Genomic DNA, 25,920 nt, shown 5'->3' on the forward strand with positions numbered 1-25,920 from the left:
GCAGCTTTCAAGCACTCAGATAGGAAATCCAGTCATGCCTGGGAGGAACTGTGAGAGCTGTGCCTTTTTGGTTATTTATCAGGTAGAGTTTGAGAACAACGGAGCATAAAACTTAGATCAAGTTAAAGATCTACAGATCATTTATTGGCAAGGTAAACTGCATGACCACCTGTGACTGTTTATTACCCTTAAAACTAAGCAACTCTGAAATATTTTGCCTGTGTATGTCCCTTTCTAAGATAATCATTGCTGTCCCCTAGGCTGGAGATTTTGAGTCTGCTGTTGAGCCTGCAGCTCCTTTTTTTGCACAGCTGGTCAAGGATGTTACTCATTGGCAGCTTGCAAAAGGATTTTATGTTTTCTCCACCTATTTTAAAGGATGGGATGTCACAGAGACTATTTAATTAAATAACTTCTACTTCTCCTTCTCCTTCCCCTTTTCTCCTTCTCCTTCTCCTCCTTCTTCACTATCTTTACATTTCCATCCTTTCCTTTTGGTTTAGGCTCATTACACAAGCAAGAGTAATTTTATTGCTGTATATGATGCTTTGACTATCAAGTAGAAGCTGACTGGAAAGAAAATGGGATTAGGGCTTCTAAGATATTGCTATAGAATTACTAGAGTAATAGATTTCACTCCAGTATCTGCTGCAGTACTAAAAAGGGTAAAAAATAATGTAGTTAATCCTAATAGTTTGCTATATTTCAAGGAAAGATGAAAATACCTGGAGACTTACAGATTTGTCCATAATCACAACAAAAGGATCATACTACATTTCATGCCTGAAACTATTGGTTGCAACCTGAAATCTAATTGCAAACAATGTCTACTGCCAGTGGTCTCTGTTTTTCTCAATGGTTTTATATGAAAGGAATTGTTTTTTAAAAGAGTTGTCCTGTCTTTCTTCCTCCTATTTGTCCTTCCCTTCACAGGATCCAGATAAAAAGACTTGCCCCGAGGCAATCTCCTGCAGCCTGTGACGGAGGGCAGAAGAATCATACAATCATAGAATATCTTGAATTGGAAGGAACCCAGAAGCATCATCAGTTCCAATTCCCTGCTCCTCACAGGAGCATAGCTGCACATAACTTTATGTAGCTGTAAAAGATTTCAGTTTGCTTTTAAATTGTCTCAAATGTTTTATTGTGACAATAAATAGGAACAATTAATGCACTATTATGAAACTGTGCAGAGCAAGTTGATCTGAAAGCTGTTGCACAAGGAATCTGCTGAATCTTTTAGGACCCAAGGCTTCAAACTTCAGTTTTTAGCACTGGACTCCCAGTCGTTTGCTTAATTTATTTTTGCTGCCAAGTCTGGTGATCCACCTTTATCAGGATGTTTCAAAATCCTGCTAATTCTATCAGCTGTTCTGATTTTGTCCTTGTCAGCAGATGGACTCACACCTAAAAGAAGACAAGCTGCTTGGGCACTTGTTTTCTGTTCAAATCCTCCTTTACAATGAAATTCTCAAGTTCCAAAGGTGGAAGCTGTGCACAGAACAGTTGCCACACCAAGTCCAGCTGCTGCCATAGCTCTGGCCAGCCCCAGAGTGCTTGGCTCAGCTCTGCTGGTGCCTGCAGGGTCCCGGCACCCTTGGCACAGTGCAGGTCCTGGAGATGGCCGTGGCTCCTTCCATGGTGGAGGAGGCCAGGTCAGGCACTCCAGACAAGCACTTCAGCCAGGTTCTTCAGTCTGCCACCCCCACTCTCTCATGGAAGAGAAGAACCTGTCCTTAAAGCCACAGAAACATGGAATCCCTGAGGTTGGAAAAGACTTCTATGATCATCGAGTCAAATCACTTTCCCAAGCAGGTTCACCACTAAACCATGTCCCCACATGCCACATACACACACCTTTTGAACATTTCCAAGGATGGTGCTGCCACCACCTCCCAGGGCAGCCTGTTCCAAAGCCTGGCCACCCTTTCCAGGAGGAAATTTTCCCAAGTATCTAATCCAAAACTCCTCTGGCACAAGTTCAGTCCATTTCCTCTGGGCCCTGTCACTTGTTACCTGGGAGAAGAGACCAACTCCCACCTCTTTACAGCCAGCTTTTGGTCCCTCTCCATATGGGATAGCTTCCTGTGGAGCCAGGCTGCCATAACATTCTGAGGGCTGCCCATAGTCAGGAGTCCCATGGCTCAGGTGGGACCACACCATGACCAGCCCTGGTCCCACAAAAGGAAATGAGTGGCTCTGCCCTTCTTGTGGCCTTGATTTATATCCCCAATAACTTTCTCTTCTTTATTGCCACCCTCTCTCATACTCTTTCATAACATCATCATCATCCTACAAGGTGAAAGGCATGTTCATCTAAGAAAAGGAGTATACCCACATTTTTCCACAAATGCCTATGTGTGTATGTTCCAGCAAAATACAGGATTTTTATAAGGGAGATATTTCCCTTTTGATTGGGTTTTTGTAAAATTGTGTGTTATTTACAGACTAATTGGCTTTCTTTTATTTCACTTTTTTAAATTTTGAAAAAATAGTACATTAAAAATATGGGGATAGGAGACAAAAAACCAGATGTGTCATTAGTAATGCTTTAACACAAGAAATCCAATCTAAATGTAAGATCCATTTTCTCCTGCATTTATAATTAGCAGTATTCAATACATTTCTTGTGTAGTAGCCTATCTCATTAAAGGATTAATTTCATAGAGGTTTATTAGCCCTGATAAACCTGTGAGACCTGCCTAGCATCTCTTAGAGCACAGGAAAGGACCCTGTTGAATAAATCAGGGACTGTGAGGAGAGAAGAGCAGAACTTGCCTGTTCCAGTCCACAGGGTGGCAATATAGACAACACCTCTGAGCACCTGATCATATTGGAGCTGTGGCACTGTAAGCCCTTCAGAAAAAGGCACAGTACCTTCCAAGTTCATTAGCCATGCTATTTCACTGATAAAGACATTCGAGCAAGATGCCAGACCAGCGTATTTGCTTCTGCAAATATTTAACAACTGATAGATAACTAACAAACACTGGCACCTTGCATTACCAGAGGAAGATAAGAGTCTTCAAAAAGAGGATTTACTCAGTATAAGGCAATCATGACTGTATTTTTGAGTCCTGATAGAAGCTGCTTGCTCATGAGACTTAGCAGAGAGAGATTTTCAGTTGATCAGTTGCCACCTGACCACAACTAGATGTATTAATTGAATTAAAACGGAGATACAGCATGAACACAGTGTTGCAGTTGACACTACAGAAGGAAGGGATGCCATCCATGGTGACCTGGACAAGCTTGAGAAGTGGGCACATGAGAACAGATTGGAGTTCAACAAGTCCAAGTGAAAGGTGCTGCACCTGGATCAGGGCAATCCCAAGCACAAATTTGCTGAGTGGTAAATGGGCTAAGGTCACACCTGCAGAGAAGGACTGTAGGAATGTTGGTGGACAAAAACCTGGATGTGAGCCAACGGTGTGCATGTGCAGGCCAGGAGATGAATCAACCAACTTGTGCATCAAGAAAAGTGTGACCAGCAGTCCAAGAGAGGGGACTCTTCCCTGTACTCTGCACTCCTGAGCCACCACATGGAGTACTGCATCCAGCTCTGGGGCTGCGTGACTCTGCACAAGGAAGATGTGGACCTGTTGGAGCAAGTCCAGAGGTGTCCTCAAAGATGATCAGAGAGCTGGAGCACCTCTCCTAAGAAGACAGGCTGAGAGTTGGGGCTGTTCAGCTTGGAGAAGAGCAGGCTCCAGCGAGACCTTAGAGCACCTAAAGGGATGGATTGCAAAGAAGCCAGAAATGCAGTGATAAGATATGTGGTAATGGCTTCAAAATTAAAGAGAGTAGGTTTAGATTAGATAATAGGAAGAAATCCTTCACTACAAGGGTGGCAAGGCACTGGGACAGGTTGCACAGAGAAGCTGTGGATGACCCATCCCCAAAAAAAGCTGGGTGGGGACTTTGAGCAGCTCAGTCTAGTGGAAGGTGCCCCTGCCAATGGCTGGGATGTTGGAGCTAAATGATCTTTAAAGTCCTTTCCAAAGCATTCTGTGATTCTGTGATGACTCTGGGAACAAAGAACTAGGTAAAAATCTAATTATGATAGTAATCTGTGCTTGAAAGCACAAATGGTAGTCTAAGGGGAGTTGCTAGGGCAGTTCCTGAAGGATCAGTTTAGGAATTATGTTTTGTCCTTCTTCTACTAATGACTAAGGTAAAAAAATAGTAGTAAGGTAATTAAATGTTCCTAAATATTCTCAGAAGGATTGGGAATGATGTAACAGTATCATTCAGGGAGAGCTGTGGAGCTCAATGCACTGGAACAGCAGAAATGGAGTAAAATTGAACATATGATTTCAGCAATTTATGAAAGGAAGTTCTGCCACAAGCTAGGAAATCATTATTTGGAATCAGTAAAGGAGAAGAAAGCTGCTGCTCCCATGGTTAATCAGGAGATAGCACATCCTCAGACCTGATAGGGTGGTGAAAAAGGCGGGTGCAATCAATAGGCAGACTAAGAGGTATTTAAAGTCACGTTAGGGAAATATTAGTACCTATTACAAAGATATTGAATAGCCTTTGGAATCAACTTTGAATAAACATGATAAGATTGCAAAGGATGCTATGATGTGTTCACCTTTTTTCCAGGGGCTAGACTTACAAGACCCCTCCTAGTTCTTTACTTTTCCACCCTGTATCACTGCATGAAATGAGCCTGTAGCTGGCAACATTTCTTATGACATTTACAGTGTTGGATTTTAGATATAAAATTGTCTTCTGTGACAAGTGACTTATCTTTTGGAAACGACTAAGTTCAAAGGGAGCAGTTTTGTTATGATTGTGCTGAAATAATGAGGATAAGAATAGTATTTGTGATATTTGTTAACCAGTATCTTGTTTTTTATTTTTGACCACTATATCTAGGGTCACTGAAAAGGTGAAGGGACCTTTGATTTCAAACCCATTTATAAGAAAGACATGATGTTCTTCAGACCTTGTTCTGTACTGATTAGAGGTGTTGGGGTAAGCAGATTATGCTTATGACTTTAAAGGTCAGATTTTATAATCCCTTTCATTCTCCATCCTTTTGGTCAGAATGTTTAGTAGAGTATAATCTACTACAGAGAAACATTTATCATGAAACATACAATTTTGCAAGCATAGACAATTGGAGACTGAACGTGATGGTGAGTCACAGTCAGTTTATCTTCCTGATAAAAAATGATATGAAATCTCTATATTTAGTCTGAGGCCAGCGGAATCCTACTGCTCCTCATTTGCTAGGGCTGTATTTGTATTTAAGTGAGTTTAAACAGGGGAGTGGCAAGGGGTTTCACATATCCTTATAGGCAATTAGGGTTTATAGCCAAATTATCTCCTGAATTACATTAGCTGAAATCAATGTCTTCTACTGGATGAACAGGCTGTTCAGTAAAAACCTTGGCAGATAAAGCATTAATAAGTGTCAGAGCTGACTTGGTCAATCGAATGATTTGCTGACACTTCTTTTTGCCACAAGCCTGCACTTACAAGTCCAGTGCCAAAGGTTCAGTATATATAGCTGAAGACAGCAAATAGATGGTCTCTTTTTGAGCAGGGCTCTGACAAGCTGCCCTTCTCATTATTCCTCACTGGCAGCACTTTCAGGCAGAAAATTTAGAACATGGTAAAGCTGCAGCTGCCCAATCCTGGCCTGGAGGACAGGATACCTTCCCATGCTGAACTTGAGGTCCTTGAGAAAGAAGAGGCAGACTCCAGACCAAAATGGGACAACAAGGCACAGTATATGCTGACATGTGTAGGGTTTTGTGTGGGCTTAGGAAATGTCTGGAGGTTCCCATATCTCTGTCAGAGCCATGGAGGAGGTATGTCTTTAATGCATCTTAACTAACTTTGGGTATATGCCAGGTTTAATCTCTTTTGGTAAGCAAATAATGGAATATGTTTAGAGCTGTTGAGGTCCTGTGAGAACAGTGATGCTCTCTCTAGAACACTGTATAACAGAGAAGGTAATTTCACAGATCATGATCTCCCACTGGAGTCACATTAGTGATGGAAGAAAAGGACTGTTTTTATTTCAGGACATAGGATTGAACAAGTGAGTCTTCTACTGTCATGTTTATTTTCTCAGTCTAAACCCAATGTTGCTTTACATACATACATATATAGTATGAGTATAGTATTTAAAATATTAATAAACTACTTGGGGCTATGATTCTGCTTGTGATACCAAATGATCTTTTTTCTAATAGGTTTTTCATTGGGCTTGGACTGGTCCTGATGTATCACCTATAGAGTCAGTGTTTGTGCAATTTGTGCTAGGATTAACACCATGAATGAAGTTAACATTAAGAATATTTGTTTAGCAGTTGGTGTTATTAAGTCATTTAAAATCCAAGCATTTATTATTTACTGTATAGTTTACTGGGACTCCTTAAGGTTTAGGTAAGGACTGAATGACATGTTAAAAATTTTGTTTTCTTTCAGAGTTTGTTTTAAAAAGTAATTTTAAGATGAACCACTGCTTAAATATTTTACAACAACATAAATTTTTCATTTTCTTACAGAATTTTTTGTCTATTATCTGGTTATTGTCTGGGATAAGTGTAAAATGTATTTGTATCTTTGCAATGTTTGGTCTTAGAAAAAAAATGTTGGCCTAAGGAACAGTATTTCAAAGTAATATTCTGTAATAATCTGGTGTTTAAAGTTTGCAGTGCAAAATTGAAGTAATTTGCACCAGAGTCACCTTGTGTAGCAAAAAGGTACAACACACACACACACACAGAGACACACACACACACATACAGTCAGAAGCCCTTTTCTATATTTGACAATTTTAATTTTTAAAAAGTGGACGTATATCTCCAGAATCAATGGCACTCGTTGGCTTCTCAGGTTTTTTAACTTAGTTTTAGAAAGTGAACATGCCCTGCTTTCCAGGGTGGATTTACAGGCACTTCCCTGCTTTTCAGTCTTTCTTTTCCTTGTGTTGTAGTCATGTAAAATGCATCTGAAAAGCAAGCACCCAACAAATGCAAAGAATGGATTGGTTTTATCACTGATGTTAGTGAAGATTTATTAATTGCTTGTGTGTGTGTCAGTCGTCTGGCAGCAATTATTTTTATTTCTCATCATTCTGTAACTTGTCCTTTCTCCTGTCAGGAACACTGACAGCAGTGAACCCTGGATTCTTTTTTCTCTGGGACTCTCTCACTCAAGTTTTAGGCAGAATTTGAAAGGGAGCACAGAGCAAAGGAGTTATAAGCTGATAAACAGATATGTGTCCTTCTGGTTAGATTTGCTACCTTCTCTAATATTCTTCTGCAGCAAATGCTGTGACTCATATCAATAACCACAAGAAAAATGCCTTCCTGTGACTTTTTAATAAGGACTCCCTAATTTAATCACACAAGGATGGAGAGCTATTGTGTAATTCTTCCTCCCCCTTCTCCCCTTCCTCCTCCTCCTCCTCCTCTGCTGTACAGTGCACCTCAACCTCTCATGGCAGGTCTAAATCCAACTCTTGCCACCACTGTCCTCCTCCCTTTACAGCTTCTGATGTCAAGCTTCTCCCTTAAATCAGGAAAAAAAAATAAATTAAAAAAAAAGCTGTCTGATTTTTGGATGGATGCCTTTCAATTTGAACATATGATTATTTGTACTGTAAAAATAGTAAGTTGTTATTTCTGAGGATGCTTTGGTCTTGAGGCAATTTCTGCCTGATGAGACTTTCTGGCCCCTGCATCTCTCATTCCCATTCAGCTGTGTTTGCAGCATAGCAGGCACCCAGTGGAGGCAGCACTGCAGCATCTTGGATTGCAGCTGTGAGACAGCTGAAGGAAACTCCCTTTCACCACTGCAGAATAGGATGCTTGTGGATGTCATTGTGTGTGATATCCCAGCTCAGCTGTGCTCTCTCTATCCAGTTTCACCTACATCCAGCTGGAAATGTGTATTTACTAGACATTTTGGGCAGGTTTTGCCTTAATCTTTGCCCCTCAACATGGTGGCCAAGATGATTCACTCATCTTTGCACGTGTGTGGTCCACCCAGGGCACAGATGTGCCTTTATAACAGAGTAGGGTAAAACTGTAACATTATGCACCTTTTTCCAAATTATCCACTAGAAAGCAAACATGAGTTTACTGAGGAAATTCCATTCTGCCCCAGTAGTTCAAATGCCTTTACCCTGGATGGTGTTTGTCCTCATACTTTGTGTCTTCAAGGTGTGTTTTCACTGAATCCTGGGTGCAGAGCAGCAGGAATCTCTGTTCCTGCTCTCCCACTGGAAATGGGGATTATGTTCCTCCTCAGATCATTGCTGGAGTGATTATTTTAGAGTCCTAAAGCTCACATTGGATATAATGGTGCATTATGGTTGTGCATTAAGATATTAAAAAACAAAAACAAAACAAAAAAAACCCAGCTATTTGCTGTGCAGGAATTTTCTGCTGTAGATGGGAAAAAGTTCTGTGTGGCCACATATCAGATATCAGTTGTGCGCAGAATCAAGGTTACACAGACTGTCTCCTGAAAATTGTTTCTGACTTCTAAGGATTGGCTTTGCTGTCTTAACTTCTTTCTTTTTGAATATGAGTCATATGGATGAGCATTTGGATCATTTTGGATGGATGAGGTCTGGTAGCAATGATGTGGAGAGTGTTTCAGCCAGGAACACTTCTGAATGTGGCTGGATGTCCACTGCCTTGTGAACCAGCATTTGTACATGTTACATTCTTCATGAAACATATGTGGACTACAGCAAAGTAAAAAAAATTGTCCTTGTGTGGTACTTGGACTTTAAAGAGGTGAAACTTTTCTCTGCAAATTGTCTGCAGTGAAAGTAGTTAGGAGCCCTGAGTAATAAGTAATGCTTATTTTCAAATGTTGAACTTAAATCTGGAATTATTTAAGAGCTGCTTCTTCCTAAGCAGAATACTATGATAGTGTTTCCACACTGAGATACCCAAACACACAAAAATAAATTGGTGGTTACTTACTTTTGTTGTCATAGATAATGAGTTTATATTTTTTAAAATGGAATATTTACTCCAGTGAAAATTAGTCGAGCAAAGCACATTTTATCCTTTAATGTCTTAAAAGCTGACAAATCCATCATTACCAAAGGTGAAATAGAGTCCAATATGCACACAATTTAAAAGGTGTGGTGTTTGCCTCAATGATTTCACCAGCTTAATGAGATTGAAATTCCCCTTCGTTTGATAGCTCTCTGACATGGCTCATAGCTTTTGTTTAATCTTTATTGAGCAACATGTCATTTAATCAACTGTTGAACTGTTTCAGTTTATCCCTGATGACCATTATAAAAAAAAGGATGCATATTTAATGTTTAAACGATTGATTTAAAAAAAAGTCTCGAACTCTACAGCCCACATATGGAAACCTTGCCACTTTTTATCTCTGTGCATGCCACACTGAAAGGAGGGACAATAATGACATCAGCAATTCCTCCCTTAGCAGTTGATGAAATAACATGTTGATGCAGCTGAGGTCTAAGAAATAAATTAGTATAGTAAAACATCTCCATCAGAAGTCTGCCTTCCTTCCCTTTGTGAGGAACTATGTGCAAGCAATAAGGATTTTTTCCGATATGACATAAGAAGCTCTTAGATTAGAGAGTGAATAACAGCTATACAGATATTCAAAACAAATATTATTTGTTTTGAAATACACTATTGAACCAGCAGGAGAATCTAATATCTCAGTTGTAAGGTTTTCAGACTGGAATATCAATCATTGTTTGTGTACATCTATGCAGTGTTTATTTTCAGATCATTGGTTCATTTGCTAAGATCATAAAATTGTGGCAGCTTAAAAAGTCTTAGTTTGGTTTTTTGTGTCCCATGTAAACCTGGAAGTGTTCTAAACGTGTGTGGGTGTGGCAGCTGGGGACAGGGTGTAGTGGTGAACTGTGTGGTTAGTGCTTGGACTCCATGATCTTAGAGGTCTTTTCCAACCATAATGACACTATGATTTTATATAGCAGCTTTTCCAAGTCAAATTGTTGTTTTTCCATTTTAGCAGCTTTCAGAAAGGTTGGGGAGAAATTGAGTGAAAGGGAAAATGCAGCACAGGTGGATTTCTGAGCTGGCTGCTAGAATTGAACCCTAGAAACCAAAGAACCCAAGAAAGAGAAAAGAGGTGTCATATATAACTGAGAGCTACCATTTTATTTCTCTTGAAAATATAACAATATTCTTGCAGCTAAATATTGGTAGTTGCAAATATATAAAATGCTATTCAAAATGCTGAGTCCTTTGTGGCACATGCCACTTATCAGTATGAATGAATAATCACTGAAGAGTGATTAGTGCACCGGAAGAGGGGGTTTTTTTTGAGCTGATTGCCAAAGGTAGCTGTACAGACATGGTATTCTCAGATTTCCATAAAGGATGTCATTTATCCACACACAAAAACCTTTTTACTAAAAATTTACCAATTTTTAAAGTCAGCATGGCTCATCTTGCTCGCATTAAAACCTAGTTACTACTGTAAAAATTTAGGCTGACAAACTGAAAATGTTTCAGAGCAAAGCCAGAAGAAAAACTGAAATGTATTTTTTGTTAATCAATGACTGAAAGACTCATTATTATTTGTTATTTGTAGAGAGGTTTGCTAAACTTCCACCTTTGCTGACTATTCCTCTCTTTCTTCTGATCAGTCTATCCCTTCAGAGAAAGGATTATGTGAACATCATCTCCAAGAAGAGAATCTCATTTATTTTCTTCCTCACTTCTCACATCTTAGGTGCATCCCCTCCTCAGGAGACCATTTAGTCCTTGCAAGAACAGCCTTGCATTAGTGTGGAGCAGCTCTGTGACAGATCTAGGAACCTCAGGCTGGTGCTGTCTCACTTTGCAGAAAAGTGGCTATTTTGCAATGCCAGAAAAGTGTGCACTGTGATGATCCTCCCTAGTTTTGAGGAAAGTGAACTCCCCTATTTGAAAATTCAAATTTAGCATTGTGGTCTTATTGAAATACTGTTGCAAGTGGTGTCAGTGCTAAAGCAGGCAATTCCTGACTTATATTGTTCTGACTTTGTACTTTCATGTCACAAACCTGTGAAACATAGAGGGCTTATTTCACTTTGTGAGGACCAATTTGCTGACTGCAGGAGCTACTTCTGCCAGATGTGACAGGGCAGCCCTCTCTCCCAACTTTGCTGACTGGCAGCTGAAAGGCTTCTAATCCAGGAATGGCAATGAACACTGTCCCTGGCATCACTGTTGACAGTGCAAAGGTTTTGCCAGTGTTGACAGAGGTTCTGGGACTCACTGAAACTGTGTCAGGCTCCGTCACTGCAAGGAACTGACTGTCTTGTCCTTTCAGTTTCTAAAGGCTTGTCCCATTTTGTCTTTATGGACTTCCTTAGCTGTGCTGGAACATGCAGTAATGTGCACCTAATCTGATTAGACATGCAGTGCATGCAATTTTGGCTTCAAGTAGCTTGTTCTCTGCTGATTCTCCACCCTCTTTCTGTGAATAACACTTCTCATAACTGTTTTACTTCTGCTTTCATAGTAAGCAAGATTTTTGCAGTGTATGCAACAAGGACACCCTCACTGTTGCTTTCCATCCCTTTACATCCTGATGGCTTCCTTTCCTGATGGGAGGGAACCCATCCTCCCCCTCCTGATGGGAGTACCAGTGGGACAACTTCCCCACACAGAGTCTCTGGCTTCTCACAAAGAAAGAGTTACTTACATGGAAGTGCCAGCAGCCAAAAATATGCTCAACCCCTTGTCAGTCTGACAGTTTCCCTCATGTCACACTCTGACCAGGAGCTAGATACAGTCATTGTGTTTATACCAGCAGTTTTAAATTCCAGAGTATTCTGTTTCAAGCCCAACCTCATAAGAATCTGAAAGGGAAACTACATGCCTCATCTGGATCTTTTCCTGTTACCTGCTCTTTCAGATGCCATATAGTCTCTGCTCTACCACACTCCCAGTTCTTTCTGGTAAATTCTCAATTCTCTCTTGAGCAATGATAACAGTTAAATCCAGATGGATCTGTATAGCTACCTGGTCCAAACAGGATAAGTCCTTCTCACCCTTTGAAACTCAGGTTGCAGTGATTTTAGATCATGCCTTGAAACTTAAGCATGGACTGGCAGTTAGTTCAGCTGAGGTGCTCCTAATGGAGACATAGCACCTTTTTTTGTAGGTCACAGTAAGGTCATTTGAGGACTTGATTAGAAATTATCTCCCTGGTCAAAGATCTTATTGAATAATGAAATGTACAACCTTTATAGTCTTTTCAAGCTATAACAAATCGTTCCTTATCATACCTATTTAAGAAAAATCTTTTTTGATGGCTACCATCTCTATTGGAAAAAGGGGTGAAGATCAGGCTGTTCCCTGTGCAGCTTCAGAAAACATTCAAAGGTTGTCTGAACCTTTTGCTTTCAGTGGACAGCAGGCAGACTGATATTCTGATTTAAGCTCCATTTTTTATCACAAATCATAAGTGCACAGTTCACCTCCACTCACACAGTTCTAGCAGTTTGGGCAGATGTGGCTTTCCCTCCAAGACAAGGAGATTCAACAGCATCACAGACCCAATACCACAGCTCTCCCTGTGGAGAGTATAGTGTGTAAAATTTGCTGCAGGGCTCTCAGAGTTGAACCATCTTCTATGGTGGACATGGCAAGAGTGTTCTCTCAGCCTCAGGGGATTTCCTCCAGAGGCTTACAGAGGTGCCTTTATTAAGATGCTGTAGAAGTCTTTAAGCATAATGTATCTATGACAGAGCAGTCAGACAAAGGGGTCCCATGACCATCCTTGCACAGACACAAAAAGAAGAAAGGGAAAAAATTAAATAGCTGTGCTGTGTGCTCACAGCTCACTTGCTTTCTTGACAGCCTGGAATCCCCAGGAAGTCCTTTTTAGTTTCTGGAATGGTTTTTATTCTTCAGATTTCCTCTTTCACTTGCTATCTGATTTTCATTGCACACATGAGAAAAGTCAGTAAATGCCCAGACCTGAACCCTTAACATTCTGGTCTGCATTCTTTGCATTGCATTCAGATTATTTGCTCCTAGTTAGATCACAAAGTTAAAGCTGTTTTATAATGACAGATAGCCATAATTCTAATGTGTAGCAATATTCAAGCATTTGACTCTGCACTTTCATATTCCACTGTGGTGATCTGTTACCTCCAGTACCCAAGGGACACCTTGTTCAGGAAAAAATTAATTAAGAATACTTGTCCAATCCTAACCAGTTTTATTTTAATTAACAGGGTTTGAACCCTGTTCAAATATCTTCTAATCAAGCACAAAATTTGTAGAATACAGATGCCAAGAACTTACTGTTGTTTCAGGCAGACAGCTCAAGGCTCCTGCCTAATATTTAGAGGTATTTTGCTTAGCTCATTCAACTATTTCATATACTTTGTGTGAGTCACAGTTATAAAACCATAATATTTTACAGAGAAAAAAAAGGTGGGGGGGGGGGAGTAATTAAGAATTCCAGGAGAATAGCTACCTTTCCTTCACTTGCAATTCAAAGGTGGCTTTTTCACATTTTAACCTTGAGAGTGTATAATTTCTGTTTATGTGTGTAACTTGGGAAGAATAAGAATTCCTACCTAAAACAACACACATAATTGAGTGCCCTGCCTGGGCAATCAGGAAAAGCATTGCCCAGAAAACAAGGAAGGGTTTCCACAAAGATGCTTACAGGTTGTTTACCATGTCAATGTCTCAAAAACCTAATATTTTGGGTTTGTTTTAGTAATTCACTGATGGGAGTTGTTATTTTTTTTATCCATTCCAGGAGCCTTCATGATCCCTTTCCTGATTTTGCTAGTCCTGGAGGGTATCCCCCTGCTTCATCTTGAGTTTGCCATTGGTCAAAGGCTGAGGAAGGGCAGTGTGGGTGTATGGAGCTCTGTCCACCCTACGCTGAAAGGGGTTGGTAAGTCAAAAAGCCACCTGAGAAAGCACATGTCTCTGAACTGATGATCTAAGAAAGTTCTGAAAAGATCTAAAAGATCTTAAAAAAAAAAAAATCTAAAAAAATCTTCTGGGTTTTATTTTGGTGTGCCATAAGAGATTTCAGGATCTATTAATTTTCCCCTCTTCCTAACTCTCCATTGAAAGGTGAAATTAATCATGATAAAGCACAATGACAATTTTGTGTTCACATTCCCAAGTACTGTGGACCCTTCTCTAATCTGAGACCAATTTCAGGCCTCAGAGATATTTTCTCTGTTATCCATACTGGCTGATTTTACAATTAGGATGAATCTTTAGGTGTGCCAAAAATTGTTCTGTAACTGTCCTGTGGATAAACATGAGATGAATCCTTATCTGATAGACCTCAGACCCACCTAATTTTACTTTCTTTGCATCTGAGAGTTACCATTCCAAAAGCCATAGGAATGGTATTTTGCAGAAAATACTTCTTCACCTCTGTATCAATCTCCTGAGTATTCTAAGAGTCCATTTGAAAGTGTAGTAAAAGCAGCATTATGCACATGACATGGAAGTCTCACAGTGCCTCATTACACTGGAAATGTAATGTACTCTGGACATCAGGAAACAGGGTGAGGGTGAGCAGCTGCAGGACCAGGCTGCCCAGGGAGGCTGTGGGGTGCCCAGCTCAGAGACACTCAAAGTCTGCCTGAACTGGTCCTGGGCATCCCACTTTGGGTGGAGGCAGGGGGTTGGACCAGGTGACCTCCAGAGACCCCTTCCAGCCTCAGCCACAGGCTTGAAAGGGAAGATACAGGATGGTTTTGGCACCCACTGCATTTGTAAATCAGTTACAAAGGATAATTGTTCATTGCATCTGGAATTTTTCAAGATTCTTTAGAACCTAAGAGCTCTCAGGAGCTAATGATTAGCATTTACTGTCTGCCAGAGAAGTCATCAGAGGTTGATTACTTGGGAACAGGCAGAGGAGGGCAGATACCAGCATGAATTCTGTACCTGGACACAGACTGTGCCTCCTGGCAGCCACCCATCCTGTACAACAGCACCTCTGCTGACCTTTGCAGGGACACTGTGGAAGAAGGGGATATGCCAGTCTCATTTAATCAAAATCCCAAGTTAGTTGAGCTTTACATGTGCCCAGCATCCCAAACTCCCTGGATATCAGCTGGCAAGGCTGAAGAGGATGTGTGGTGCCTGTGGGGACTTAGTCATCTCATAAAACTGGTTCCTAAGTGGGCATCACCTTCTCAGAGAGGTTGTAGGATGTAACTCTGCAAAGGATTCACCTATCCAGCCTTTAGGGAACAAATTCACAGTGATAAAACTACATCCAAAATGTAACAGGGGAGGAAGGAAAGGTGGAGTTTGATACCATGTACTTTGATATATCTTGAATACAAGAGTGTTGCAATTGACTCAGTGGTTTTTTTTTTGGTTTTTTTCTTCAGGCATAGCATCGATGTTTGTATCTTTCCTGGTGGGCTTGTATTACAATACTATTATTGCCTGGGTGATGTGGTATTTCTTCAACTCCTTCCAAGAGCCCCTGCCTTGGAGTTCCTGTCCTCTCAATGAAAACAGAACAGGTATATTTTATAAAATACTGTATTTTGTTGCACAGCACAGATTTCTGTGTCTAACAGTTACCCTAAATGAGTTTTTCTGTGAAACAGCAGTAAGGCATGGCAGTCCTGTCAGGCACATTGTACTATTTGATACTTGTGTTTTGTGCAAACTCACATTAAATAAAATTCAGCCGGCACTTAATCTTTGAGACAAATTTTGTTTTCTTTAATGAAACTTCATGGTAGATTTTGACAGATGTGTTCCTATACAGAATATTCACTAAGTGCAGATCTAGTAATAAACTAATAAACATTAACATTTTCCAGATCTAGGGAATGTATTTCATCCATCTCTTCACCAGCAGTCCTCTGTTAGCACTTTGAAAAGGAAAAAAAGATGCATAATCCATTTGAAACACCTGTATCTGTCAATATGACAACTCTAAGCTCCTTGGAGACTGCTTGGTGACAGCAGCTTTGTTTTCCAGTGTCAGCCCTGCATGACACTGTGAAGCAAGTGTCTCTGCTGGGTCTGGGAGCAGCTGTTCAGAGTGCTCTGCTGCTGGAGGAGTCCCAGGAGAAGCATGGAAAGCCTCATTTAAGGGCAGGCCAGGGCAGAATATTGCACAGGCCAGCACAGTGCAGGAATGCAACTTGAGCTGACAAGACCTTGAAAAAGCCCCACAAAACAGAAGAAAAAATATTGCTGAAGGAGGTGTGGGAGAGGAAGAGCCACTGTATTAAAATACCTGTTAGACAGCTGTCTTTTAAATCTCTCATTTCCCCACGAAACTAGCCTCCAAAAACCTGAAAATTTGCCAACAATAAACCCATTGGCATTAAGTGGAACAATTTAAAACATTGATGTTTATTACTGAGCTTCCTTTTTTCCAGGTAACTAAAAGACATACAGAATGACAACCATTTTGTGGTTACAGGTTATATAGACGAGTGTGCCAAGAGCTCTCCTGTAGATTACTTCTGGTACAGAGAAACCCTGAACATCTCCACTTCCATTGAGGATTCTGGCAGTATCCAGTGGTGGCTTTTGCTGTGTTTAACATGTGCATGGGCTGTGCTGTATGTGTGCACAATCAGAGGCATTGAAACAACAGGAAAGGTACTCTACCTTGGAGGGACTTTTGATGAGATTATATTAATCATGCTGTTGTGATACCTTATTTGTACAGATTTAATAATGTGGTAGAAGCTGCCTCGTTTTTGAGTGAAAGCATGTCCAAAATTTTGTGTCATCACCAGGACTGCTTTTTGAAGAATGAGATGGAATCTGTCTTGATTTGGTTTATGTGGGTATTTTTGTGACCAATTTGTTGTGAGTCTTCTGTGTCCTTACAGATTCTAGTACCACATTTTTAGGTATTATCACTTAAACACTAATATTAAACTTTAATGCAGGATCAAAGGACTCTCTTTTTATTATGGCTATTCTCTTCAAAACATACCTATATAGATTTATTTGGGTTTGTGCAAGTTATAATATTATATCTATGAAAGGGTGACCAATGTTCTTTTGCCCAGGAAAGCCCTGAGAGTCCATCCTTGCATCGGTTTGGTCTCAGGGTGTAGATTATTTTTTATGCTGTTTTTGAATGATCTGAGTTGAATTTCAACGACAACAATTTCTCTTAAACAGACTACTATTGCTACAAAATGTTTATTATCAAAATGTACCACAAATACCATTTCATTATATACTAAATTATGACTCACTTGAAACTTGTTGTTATTGCTAGTCACCACACCTTGATTATTTCCCTATTTTCTTCTCTTTTTTTTTAAATTCAAGTGCTTTGTTTTATTTGAGTGGTTTATTTACATCTTTTTTGGTGCAGGCTGTGTATGTGACATCAACTCTGCCATATGTGGTGCTTACCATTTTCCTGATCCGTGGCTTGACACTGAAGGGATCAACCAATGGAATTGTGTATCTCTTCACCCCTAATGTAAGTCACTGCTTGGTCACTGCTCAGTGAAACCTGCTGTAGTTATCTCTGTAATTAACACCTGATTGGAAATTAGTCCTCCCGTTAGTGCTTTTCTAATTATCCCTCAAACATCCTAAAAATCTTGATTCTGTGAGGTGAATCCTCTGCATTGGATATAACAAGTGTTCATATACACAAATACTTTTTTTCTCTCTCTCCATCCTCCATTAAAATCTGTTCTAACAAATTGAATGGTCATCACAGAGCTGTAGGGTTGACATTTATTTGGTTTGATTTCTTTTCCTGCATTCCATACAAGAACCAGCCTAATTTTAAAGCATAAATCATGTATTTAGGAGAAGAACCCACCTAATTGCCATATGAACAAAAACCTGAGAGAAAGGTTTAATTATATAACAGTATTTAAACAAAATTGAAAGAGGGATCATTTTCCACTAGCAGATCTCTGAATCATTATTATTAATGCTAAATAATAAATACCTTTTCTGAAAACAGGTGTTTTGCATGGTAATGATCTTGTTTTAACTGTTGTTTAAATCTCTCACACTCAGTTTAAATAGCAGTGTTGGAAGTGTTAAAGCTGTGTGTCTGCTGCCTCAGGTTACCGAGCTGGCGAACCCAGTGACGTGGCTGGATGCAGGAGCTCAGGTGTTTTACTCCTTCTCCCTGGCCTTTGGAGGCCTCATTTCATTCTCCAGTTACAACTCTGTTCAGTAAGTAGCCGGGCAAACCCCAAATTTTATGTGAATAGTTCATTCTTTCAAATGAAACACCTCTATTTTGTCCTACTACTGTGCTACTTGGGACTGGGACAGCCTCCCCTCAGACATGTAAGGTGCATCTCCTCTGGCTGCTCCTGGCTCTCCCAAACCAAGATTTCAGGTCCCTGTTCTTGCTGACTTGCTAGAGAAAGAAGTGGTGATGCAGGATAGGAAGAAGGGGACTGGCTGCCCACCCCTAGGTGATGAGCAGGAATTTCCTCTGGAGGAGTGCTTGGTGCATGGTGATGTCCTGGGTCTCAGAGCAGTGGCAAAGCACTTAAATCAATTCACAGAACTAAGTTTAAAACTTTAGCTTTGAGATGAAGAGATATATCTAATCTTGAAATTTAAATTCAGTTCCTTTATATGTGTGCTATGGGGCAGGGAGTGAGAAATGCCATCACCCAGAGACTGCAAATTATGATGCACTGCTGCATTCTGCACTCTCCCTCATAAATATTGGAGCAACCACCAATGCTTCTTGATGCCTCACATCCTTCAGCACTCTTGAAAGGAAAACTGTGTGGCATCCACTAAACCTATTCTTTTTTATAAACATCTCTGAATTAAGTTTTGGATATGGGGTTTGGTCATGAATTCAGAAATCTGTGTTTCAGTTTTGGCTTGGGTTCAATTACACCACATCAGCATTTCAGTCACTGAGGGAGTTCCTTGTCGCCATGCTTGATTTTGGGTGTTTTTGAAAAGATCACCTGGAATTTTTGGTGCCTGCAAGTCTCATTGTGAGGTGCCAAGCCCTGCTTAAGGTTCAGGTCAGTGTCCTACAGCCATGGGGTTAGAACTGAGAGCATCCACCTTTCCAAAAGGCACAAAGAAAAGGAGCAGTGTCCTCTGGGTTTCCCAACACACAGGGCAGTTTCACTCAGGCTGTGTTGATTCAATGCTCAATGATTCATTACTTATGGAGGAAACTGAAAAAAATAATTAAACTCCCAAGAAATATAAGTAAAAAAAACCATGCAAATTCCATAGTGTTACACTGTGGTGTTGAGCCACCTCAATCCAGCACTATCTGGACCAAGTGTCAATGGCTCTGCTCCTGGATGGTTGGGGAGTACAAAACCACCAGAAAATACAAGCCATCAAGGATTTGCTAATTCATAATTAGAAGGAGCTTGAGCATCTTACTTTCTTTAAAAGAAAGGGTTTTCAAGCCTGTCATTGAGAATCTCGTGTTACATTGCAAAAACTGACACAAGGCTACAACAAGGAATTTCCATTCATTCCCTACATCCAGCAAAAGCCTGTTTGCAAGGATATAAAGGGGGAAAGGATAGTGTGGTAGGTCTTGGTTGGACAGACTTCTCTCTCCTCTTTGACATGTTCAGAAAATTAAATATGACAACATCAAATTTATCTCAATAGCCCTCTCTTGTCCAGGAGAAATAAGATATCTACCATTTTACATCCTTCTATTAAAAACATTAACTAATTTAATACTGATATTTTATCTTGTTCCTCAGATGAAAGTCTGTTTCAGGCTCCACAAATTCTTTGTATTAGCACCAGCACACTGCCAAAAAGTGCTTGCTGCAGAGGCATTTCTGCAAAGAGTTTTTCTGTCCCATCTTATCAACATAACACTTTGTTGATCTTCCAAAACTTGAGATCATTTTGAACCATCTTTTGGTCAACAGTCAAACAAAACTGTCCCCAAGTGCTCTTGGCTGCTGCAATTTCACCGTACCTAAGTGAATTTCTGCTCACTTTTCCTATCTGGGTATTTGAATTCAAGCCCCAGTCTTTCACCGTGCAGCACAATACACCAGCAGTGAAGGCTCAGCCCATGGCAATGTCTTTCTGCACACATCCATGACAAGCTTGAAAAGGAGGGGACTCTTCTGCCCCTCACACTTTACTCCCATGAGCCAAACATGAAAACAGCTAAGACAATTATTCCTTATGAACAGGATTATTTGATGGGAAAAAAACACCAAAAGAAACCAAGACCCTAGCTGTTAAATTGCTTAAGGCACCAAGTTTCAATTTACTAAATCTAATAGCATGACCTGTGTGTTTTAGAGGGCACTCTGATGTAACTTTGCATCCTAGACTACCTTTTTCTTAGTCTTGGCAGCCAGTTTTACTATTTATTTTGGGAATGTGATCGACATCCATTGTTTCTTCTCTTTGAATTGCAGCAACAACTGTGAGCAGGATGCTGTGATCGTTTCAGTGATCAATGGTTTCACATCCATCTACGCTGCAACTGTTATATACTCCATCATTGGATTCAGAGCCACAGAAAGATATGATGACTGTTTTGACAGGTGGGTTATTGGGAAAAAAACCCCCAGAGAATATGCAGGTGTTTGTTTGACTGAGGCAGCTCTGTTAGTCTGCTGATAATGGATTTATCATTTCTGAACAATTGCAGCTCTTGCCACATGGTATCAGAACTAGTCATTACTTATAAAAATATGGAATCTTGTGGAAAAAAACACATAGAAAGTGCTTATTGTTTAAGTCACCTTATTTCCTACATGAATGTTACATAAGCAGCTCTATTTTACATTATTCTTCACGCTGATGTACAGTATGAATGCAATATTCCCTGGTTCTTGTGTTAGCTCCATGTTGAGGTTTCCTCCTGGAGAGCTCAAAAGCTCAGGTTCTCATCAGAGATGAGACTCCCAATTTAAATTTCACCAGGGCAGTCAGACTCTGTGGTTTCCAGTCTAGTTCCTCCACATTCAGCTGTGAAAGTGCATGATTCACAGCTGCAGACAGCTTAGACATTCCCATGAGCTGCCCTGTCTGGGGACTGGTGTTTAGTCTGCAGTGCTAAGACAGTCTCTCAGCTCCTGCACAGGTTCCCAGAGTGCCCATCCATTTAGAATCATCTATGCTATGAAAGACAGGGTTATATTCATCTTGGAAGAAAGAGAATTGCACATGCACATCTGCTGGACTTTCCAATGTCAAATCTGATCTTGAGATTGTACTCTAAATAACTTGTTTGATGATGTAAAAGAATCCTGATGATGCTTACAAATTAATAATTTCAAAATACTTACATTTCTCTTTTTCAGAAATATTCTTACTCTGATAAATGCATTTGATTTGCCAGAAGGTAATGTAACCCAAGATAACTTTGAACAAATGCAGCAGCTGTGCAACATGACTGATCCTGCAACTTTTGCAACCCTCAAGTTTGAAACCTGTGATCTGGAAACTTTCCTGAATGATGTAAGTTTAACACCCTAACACATATTGATACCTTAAATATGGTATGAATATATAGCAACTATTTAATTGCCAAGTCTAGTGACTCCCAATTTAAATTTGAGTGCTGTGTGATGTTAATGATCCTAAATCTTCCCCAGGGAGCTGAAGGAACTGGCCTAGCCTTTATTGTCTTCACTGAAGCCATCACCAAAATGCCCGTCTCACCTTTGTGGTCTGTTCTCTTCTTCATCATGCTCTTCTGCTTGGGTTTGTCATCTATGTTTGGAAATATGGAAGGTGTGCTTGTACCTTTACAAGATCTCAAGATTATACCCTCCAGAGTGCCTAAGGAACTTATTACTGGTAAGTGCTTTAGAGACCAGTGACCACCCTGCCCCCCTCAGAGAGAAGCTTGTGTGCTCAAAAAGCAGCCCACCCTGCTTCTATCTTGTGATCTGGAATGGTCTCCAGACTCCCAGATAACCTACTGAAGATGTTCTCATGTTCCCAAATGAGTGAGGTTCCTTCTGAGCCTGCAGGCAGCTGTTACCCCTTAGGCTTGCCCATCAGCCTGCTCATGATAACCACTGTCTCCTCCTTTGGGAGCTTGGAGGACCTGAGTCCTTCACCCAGGCAGGATTTCTCTCAGAGCAAAATAATCCCAGCAGCTGTGAGGAAGAGGACCTGCTTTATCTCCTTAGCTTTCTCCCTTTTTGTTTGCAACATCTGCCACCTGTGCAATGTTAGGAGAGTTTTACCCAAACAGAAGCCAGCCTGCCAAGAGTGCCATTGAAAAATGAAGTGGTAGCCTTCAGGCTGCAGGAGTTGCTTTTTAAGCTTTATAGGTGCTGGGGAAATACTTTTCTTTCTCATTTTGGTTTAGCTTTCTTTGCCTAAGTGTGCTGTTGCTTTGTGTTTTCCCCACAGGTATCGTTTGTTTGGTGTGTTATTTCATAGCTTTCATTTTTGTGCTGAATTCTGGTAATTACTGGCTGACTCTATTTGATGGTTTTTCTGGCTCTATTCCTCTGCTGATAATTGCATTTTGTGAGATGTTTTCAGTCGTCTACATTTATGGAATAGACAGGTATGAAATACAGCTTAACCATTACTTGATATCAATGCATAAAGTGATTATTGTTGCATAGCTACAATCTTGCTGCATCTCTGTGCACAGAATTTCTGTTCTAGAAATCAATGAAATTATGCAGCTGTAATTTAGGGTTGCTTATATGTTTCAGGTTTCTTAAAGAGTTCTCAGTAAAAAGAAATAGTGCTTGTTAAGAATTTATATATTAAAGCTTTCCACTTTACTAATACATTATATTAAATAATGCTGTTTAACAACCAGTTCAAATAAAGACATCCCTAAGATATTGGAAGAGAATAGTAAGCATCAACAAGAGCCCTGGAATATGATAGTATGAATGCAAATAATTTCTTTTTAAAGTAGGCATCAGAATGTAGATATTTGCAATAGTTACTTAAGAGCCACTGTAGCTCACGAGCCTTTTAAATATGGTGACATTTATAATAGCTCTTCTTCAGGATAATTGCATTATAAACATTTAATTAGCAGAAGCAAGGTACAAGCACATTGGCACTGAGCTGAAAGTTTAACATACAGAGTATATCCCAGGAGTAATTACAGGGTGTGCTAAATGACTCTGTCCAACACAAGGATCTCCAGGTAGGCTGCAGATAGTTTACAGCAGCTCACAAATCCAAGGCTACTGACATACATTCTTAGCTGATAAATCCAGGACTTTATCAGTTGTAGCAGTGAGTAATTATCCTCTCAGCTTTCTACAGATGTAATAAATCAAGTTTCAGCATCTTAATGTTTATAATTAATACATAAGAAATGTGAAATTAAGTACAGGGAATTCAATCACCCACAAGTTCTACTTGAACTTGTGCCAGATTCAGCAGCAGCTCCTGGCAGTGGGGTGAATGCCCTTATGGCCCATTTTCCCATATTTCTATAATGCTCAAGGAAGCATGAATCAGGTTAAAAAAATTAGATGGTGTACCCTTGGGAAAGAAGGCTTATTTTAATTTGTTAAGGGTGGAAAAGCCTGTGTTGATCACTTTTCCTTCCCTTTAAGATCTCAGAACTCCTTGCAAAGTAAATTAAAATTATTCCCAGGACACAAGCATGGGTTGAGTCCATAAAGTGGAGCAATGTGTGTCTGTGTTTGTGTTTGATTCAGAACAGAGCCTCATAACTAAAGTTTCATATTCCTGGCCAGCACACACACTCTGCTCTTTGAAAGCAGAGCTTTTCAGAGCTGCCCAGAAGTGGTGTTGTTTGCTCCAGATGAGTTTCTGTGACCTTTTTCTGGGAAAGGGACATTGGTAGAAAGATGGCTCTGTTGCTTGAAGGAGAGCATGTGTGTTATCCATGACACACATGAACTACACCTGAACCTGTGCTGCAGTCAGGACATGGAGCCCCACATTATTTTAAGACACCATGTTCCATGAATAATGTAAATAACACAATTGTTATTAGTGTGTTTTTAATAACATGTAAAGTTAAATATTGTTTCATTATTCAGCCTGACAAAACTGGTAGATATCCAAATTAGGCAAACATTACATTATAATCTAATTATCAAATTACTTCTATTTGCTTTTTCCCTTTTTAAAATATTGTGTCACTCCCTTTAGTTTATGCAATACTGAGATATTTATAAAAAATTTTTGAAGTGATACTGCAATATGTTTTGGGGAAAGTCCATCTGCATTGATTCTTCCCTATTGAAACTATTTCACATATGCCTCACAGATATCTTCAAGACAGTTCATTTCCAAAAAAAATTTTCCAGATTTGTAATGATACATGCCTTAATTTGAACTATTGAAGGCTAACTCCTGATGTTGTCAGTTCTGGTCTCAAACTGACATTAACAAATTCCTGAGAACCACAGTTAGGGGTAGTTTGGACTTCCCTGTTTATGAGCAAGTATTCTTTGATCCTGGCTAGCTTTAAAGTCTGAACTTCCTATTTTTGTTTCTAGGTTTAACAAGGATATTGAGTTCATGATTGGACACAAGCCCAACATTTTCTGGCAGGTTACCTGGAGACTTGTCAGTCCTCTCATTATGTTAGTTATCTTTTTCTTTTATTTTGTGGTGAAAGTCAATGAAGAACTGCTCTACAGTGTTTGGAACCCTAGCTATGTAAGTGTGCAAACCAAAGTATTTATTTATAATTATTTTAATATTCTTCTTTAATGTAAAAGTCATTGTCAGTTATATTCATCTTCCATCTGAAACAGTTTTCTGTCAAACTTGCCACAAGACATGGAAATGGGACTGCTTTCTTTTCTCCTCCTTTGCAGCCTCACTTCGTTCTTAATAATGTTTCAGCCCCTCCTCACTCTTTGATTTCAGCCTTCCCACAGAAAGGCTGATTGCCATAAGGCCCTGGTAGTTTGTCAGGACCCCCATTCCCACATTCTTTTGTGCCAAGGAAGTGTTCTAGTGCCCCAGTCTCCCTTCCTGACTCTTACTCTTTTTATGCCATTTTATTTTCATCATTTTTAAGTAAAATAAGTGCAAAACATCTGAGGTTGGGAACCCTTGTGCTGAAAACTGCTGTGGAATTGGCAAACTGTTGTTCCATTATGGCTGTCCAGCATTCCAATTACATTTTTGATCTCTTGAATTATCCAGTGTGTGCATGTTCCCAGGCTTTTGCTCCTCATGACTTTCTACAACTTGGTTGTTTGCTCTTTCAGGAGGAGTTCCCCAAAACAGAGAAGGTTGAATATCCCCCCTGGGTGTATGTCATCATTGTAATCCTCGCTGGAGTGCCCAGCTTGGCCGTCCCTACCTTTGCTATCTACAAAGCCATCAGGAACCACTGTCAGAAAAAAAATGATCGTGCTGGTCTTATCACTACATCTGAGACTTCCATTAATGGAAACATAAAGTACTCATCATAAAACCTTTTTTTTTTTTACTTTTTTCAAATGTGGAAGGATGCTGTGGCAGTGGGGAAAGTAAAAAAAAAATATTTTTTTTAAGAATCCAAAGTTAATTTTGTTTTCGTGAAAGGATAACCATTGCTGTTTCCAGGTAAACACCTGCTTAACAATGCAATGCAGAGTGAAGAGTTGATGCCCTGGCTCCTGGAAGCAGACAGTGACATTTGCAAGTGATTGGGGCACAAGGCCGAATCATTTGTCCTCTTTCTAGTTCTGAAGCCAGCTTGTTTGAAACTGGCTTCCATCCCCTCCACTTGGGGATGCACTGTGCATGAAATGCCATAAGGGACTCTTACACGTGTAATTATTCTGGGTGGGTGGCCAATATGAAGTGTAACTTAATGCTGTCCTCTCTTGCACATTAAATTGTTTTTACTTTACATTCCACTGTGTTGGACAAAACCACTAATATTATTTGTCTCATAGAGAAGTTTAAAATATTTAATAAAAATGTTTCTATGTATGAGAATGACAACATGGTTAATTTAGAATTCTATATATTTTATAAATTGCCGATA

General features: G+C 39.9%; 1 protein-coding gene across 2 annotated transcripts; it reads left to right on the forward strand.

Annotated features, from left to right (window-relative positions):
• The first annotated feature begins 5,049 nt into the window (after positions 1–5,049).
• LOC306800084 (sodium-dependent neutral amino acid transporter B(0)AT1-like) lies at positions 5,050–25,877 on the forward strand. 2 transcript variants are annotated; one of them, XM_079301883.1, is made up of 12 exons: positions 5,050–5,147; positions 13,765–13,905; positions 15,374–15,511; positions 16,429–16,610; positions 17,344–17,454; positions 18,058–18,170; positions 20,381–20,509; positions 21,272–21,428; positions 21,566–21,770; positions 22,335–22,494; positions 24,431–24,593; positions 25,154–25,877. In XM_079301883.1, exons 2-12 carry the CDS (start codon positions 13,773–13,775, stop codon positions 25,358–25,360), a joined length of 1,698 nt encoding a protein of 565 aa, XP_079158009.1. In that variant the 5' UTR covers positions 5,050–5,147; positions 13,765–13,772; the 3' UTR covers positions 25,361–25,877. The 2 variants fall into 2 exon arrangements, with proteins under 2 accessions (XP_079158009.1, XP_079158008.1); XM_079301882.1 differs by lacking the exon at positions 5,050–5,147 and adding an exon at positions 5,539–5,825.
• Positions 25,878–25,920: the final 43 nt, after the last annotated feature.

Source organism: Erithacus rubecula (genome assembly GCF_903797595.1).
Source record: "Erithacus rubecula genome assembly, chromosome: 3".
Taxonomy (NCBI): Eukaryota; Metazoa; Chordata; class Aves; order Passeriformes; family Muscicapidae; genus Erithacus; species Erithacus rubecula.

Coding starts and splice junctions, on each gene's coding strand:
- LOC306800084 (XM_079301882.1), top strand. CDS start 5,624: ATGGTAAAGCTGCAGCTGCCCAATCCTGGCCTGGAGGACAGGATACCT. Junction 18,171..20,380: donor TCCAGTTACAACTCTGTTCA/GTAAGTAGCCGG, acceptor TTTGAATTGCAG/CAACAACTGTGAGCAGGATG. Junction 24,594..25,153: donor GTGTTTGGAACCCTAGCTAT/GTAAGTGTGCAA, acceptor TTGCTCTTTCAG/GAGGAGTTCCCCAAAACAGA.